The sequence below is a fragment of the Apium graveolens genome, chromosome 6 (assembly GCF_009905375.1).
Source record: "Apium graveolens cultivar Ventura chromosome 6, ASM990537v1, whole genome shotgun sequence".
NCBI classification, from domain to species: domain Eukaryota; kingdom Viridiplantae; phylum Streptophyta; class Magnoliopsida; order Apiales; family Apiaceae; genus Apium; species Apium graveolens.
The window spans coordinates 61,099,225-61,102,647 of record NC_133652.1 but is presented as its reverse complement, the minus strand read 5'-3'; the positions used below and the strand labels follow the sequence as shown (position 1 = coordinate 61,102,647).

General features: G+C 31.3%; 1 protein-coding gene across 1 annotated transcript; it reads right to left on the bottom strand.

The window, feature by feature from the left end:
• Nucleotides 1-259: 259 nt before the first annotated feature.
• Nucleotides 260-2,822, bottom strand: LOC141665162 (uncharacterized). Its single transcript, XM_074471144.1, has 7 exons — nt 2,461-2,822; nt 2,315-2,365; nt 1,611-1,704; nt 1,334-1,447; nt 1,021-1,200; nt 769-936; nt 260-319 (listed from the first exon to the last, which is right to left on the bottom strand). Exons 1-7 carry the CDS (start codon nt 2,820-2,822, stop codon nt 260-262), a joined length of 1,029 nt encoding a protein of 342 aa, XP_074327245.1.
• Between the last annotated feature and the right edge of the window lie 601 nt (nt 2,823-3,423).

Here is a 3,423-nt window from a genome sequence, read left to right as displayed (position 1 = left end):
AATAACTTTTGAAAATAATACGTTTAAGTAAATATTTTCAGAAATTAACAGGGATTGATGCAACACTTAACAATTAGCACATAACCATTTAATAACACAAACTCGTCAAACAGGAATAAAATATCCACCATTTTATTCCTTCCAAAATAGAAAATCACATAAATATATTCAAATATTAATAATAATAATTCTGAAAATACGGGATATCACAGTTATTTTTTTAGAAATAAATGTATTTATATATATCTGTTGTTATTGTCTAAACAGTAGTCACAAATTTCTTGCAAGAACACACGGCGAGGTTCATACTAATAGAAACCTGCATAAAATATAATAAACCCATTACAATCACTAATTATACAACTAACAATCACTGAAATAAACACAGCAAATCACCAAATAATAAAAATCAATCACTAATAAAAGGTAAAAAGTACCAGACTAGTAAAACAGATTAACCTTAAAAAGTTTGTAACAATATACAAAGATATACAAGTACTTTTATAACAACAAAAAAATAAATAAATACAAGTCGTAACTCATCCCATAAAAGTTCAACAATCTATATAAGCAAAAATTTAAATTCTCTAAACAGCGGTCACAATCAATTTTATTCAACCCTGGCTTTTTTCTTTTTATAAATCTTCTTGCATCATGAGTTGTTGCGCCATATAGTGCGCACTTCCGAATCCTTTTCTTTGATTTGTTAATTGCTTTTTCCATTTCACTCATCAGTCTCTTAAAGTAATTCCCTTTATTCTTACAAACATTAGGTGGAAGAATGTTAACTTCTCCTTTAGGTTGTTGCCCGACCATTGCAGCAGTATGATCTTTTTTCGTAAAACTAACAACAGATCCATCATAATCATCCAACTTTGTATTTAACTTCTTTATAGTGTTGTGTACATGCTCAAGTCTCTGCAATTCTACCCCAGCCTTGTCAATTGTTTAGCGAAAATTAAACCAAATTGTGGTCAGTTTTAAAGACATTTGTTCCATCTTAAAATAATCATTGGTTACCACATCTAAATTTGATGAAGTTCTACTATCAGCAGTTTGAATCCAGCAATTAAGAACAATGCTTCTTGGAAATTTGGTAACCCCAATTTGCTTTAAACCATAAAATACATGTTTGCAAACTATACCACACATCACAAATTTCTTGAAAGAACACACGACATGGTTCATACTAACAGGTATCTGAATAAAATATAGTGACCACATTATAATCACTAATTACACAACTAACAATCACTAAAAAACAAATCACTAAACAATAAAAATCAATCACTAATAAAAGGTGAAAAGTAACAGACTAGTAAGAGAGATTAACCTTAAAAAGTTTATCTTTTACCCTCACATCCCTGATTTCAAAATGAGTAACACCATCAACTTCTTCACTCATATGCTTAATTTGCATTTCCAAACAAGAAGTAAGGATTTCTTCCTGAATTTTATAAAAGATAGTACGTGTGTATAAAGTGGATGCATCATCTTCTATAAACCACATTGACAATGTTGTAGGAAGAATTGACGTTGACTCATGATCCAGTCTAATTGTCTCATTCCTTTGCTTGTCCATTACACTCTCAAAATGGAACCAAACTCACATAATGTATCTCCTTGTTTGTGAAACTGCCCAAAAAGGAGTTTTCACTCTCAGATCTTGAAGTAGTTCTTAGCAACCCATATATAGGCTCATTTCTAAAAAATGCCATGAAACCCTTAGAGCATACATATCTTGCAACCACTTATTATTTTCTAAATGAAATTCCTTTATAACTGACCGTCATCCGCTCTTAAACTCTTCAGTTTCTATAATAGATGACCAAATATAAGTTTTCATTTTCTCCGTAAAGTCTGTCTCTTTGCATAATCGATTACCAAGCTGTAAAAAAATTAAAAACAATAATAAAACAACAAATTATTGGAACATAATAGACTTTAAAAAAATGATACTAAACAAAAGAATGGAGAAACATAAAATAACAAGGAAGAATTCACTAAAATAATTATTTTAATCACTAATTAATGTCACATAAATCACTAAAAATTATTGTCTTAATCGCTTATAAATGCACTTTAATACCTTAACTGGGAATTTTTCTATAATATGCAACATGCATAAATGGTGCTTACTACAAACAAGACCGTTGACATCAGAAAATATATCACGTACAGACACCTTCATAACAGGACATTAATCAGTAATAATCAAAATAGGATTCTGTCCCATTGCCTTTACAAGATGACCAAAATCCCAACTCTAATCAGCAACACTCTCATGTGAAAGAAGGTAGGATGCAAAAGTTACACATCTGTCATGTTTGTCAATGCCAGTGAATGGAGCAAAATCAAATTATACCTGAAAAATAAATAATAAGAAGCAGAAAAGAGTTAAAAAAATCTAAAAAGCAAAAACAACATTAAAAACAAGGAAAATATACTATATTTCTTGACCTTCTAATATAACTCAGTAGAAAATTAGAGTAAATAGTTGTCGAATACTTGTTTGTATCAAATATTGCATCAAATAATATTCCATCACCATACAATTCAAAATTCCTACGACCAATAGAATCAGCCCAAAATAGATTTGTTAGGCGGCCTTCAGAATCAACATCATAAGCATAATAGAATCCTTCAGATTTCTCCTGCATACGTTTGAATTTGTCAATCATCATCTGCACATCCTTATCACCAATAAACAATTTCAATTCCTTATTGAAGTTCCCGAAATCTTGCAGCGAAGCACCAACATTAGCATATCCACCATACATTTCCTTCACAAACACTACTAGAAAAACTGGAATAGACATCATGTTTTAAACATCGTTTAGAGTTGTCGCCGATGTTAAAAAATGATTTTACATCCTTTTCTTAAAAACCAATGTGTATAAATTATTTAGACATCAGTTTTTTCGATGACCGATATATTAGGTTATCTTTAAAATTTTAAATCCCGCTCACTCACCCCTTCAGCGCCTTAACCAATTTTTTGCAAAATTATTTCCCCGCCTTGATCAAATTTCATACCTCCCTCCCCTTTTCAAAACATTCAAGTCCCATCATCAAAACAAAAAACACAAAAAATATAAAAATAAAAATACTTTACTAAAAAAAAAAAGCACACCCCCGTTTTTAATTCTGTACTCATCCGCCCCCAAACTCAAGAACCCTAAACTTCTATGTGCTCAATCCATAACTTCTACCGATTTATTTTGATTTGCACATACATACATGATAGATATTTCATTTCTTGACATGAAACTGAGAAGAGGAAATCTTAGCTTCGATCCCACCATTAATCCTAGTCTCGGTAACCCTCGTTGCCTCGTTGTCTTTCTCTCCTCGACCCTAATTATGTACTCTTTCTCTCTCTCTCTCTCTATCTCTCTCTCCCTCCCCCCTCTCATATGTATA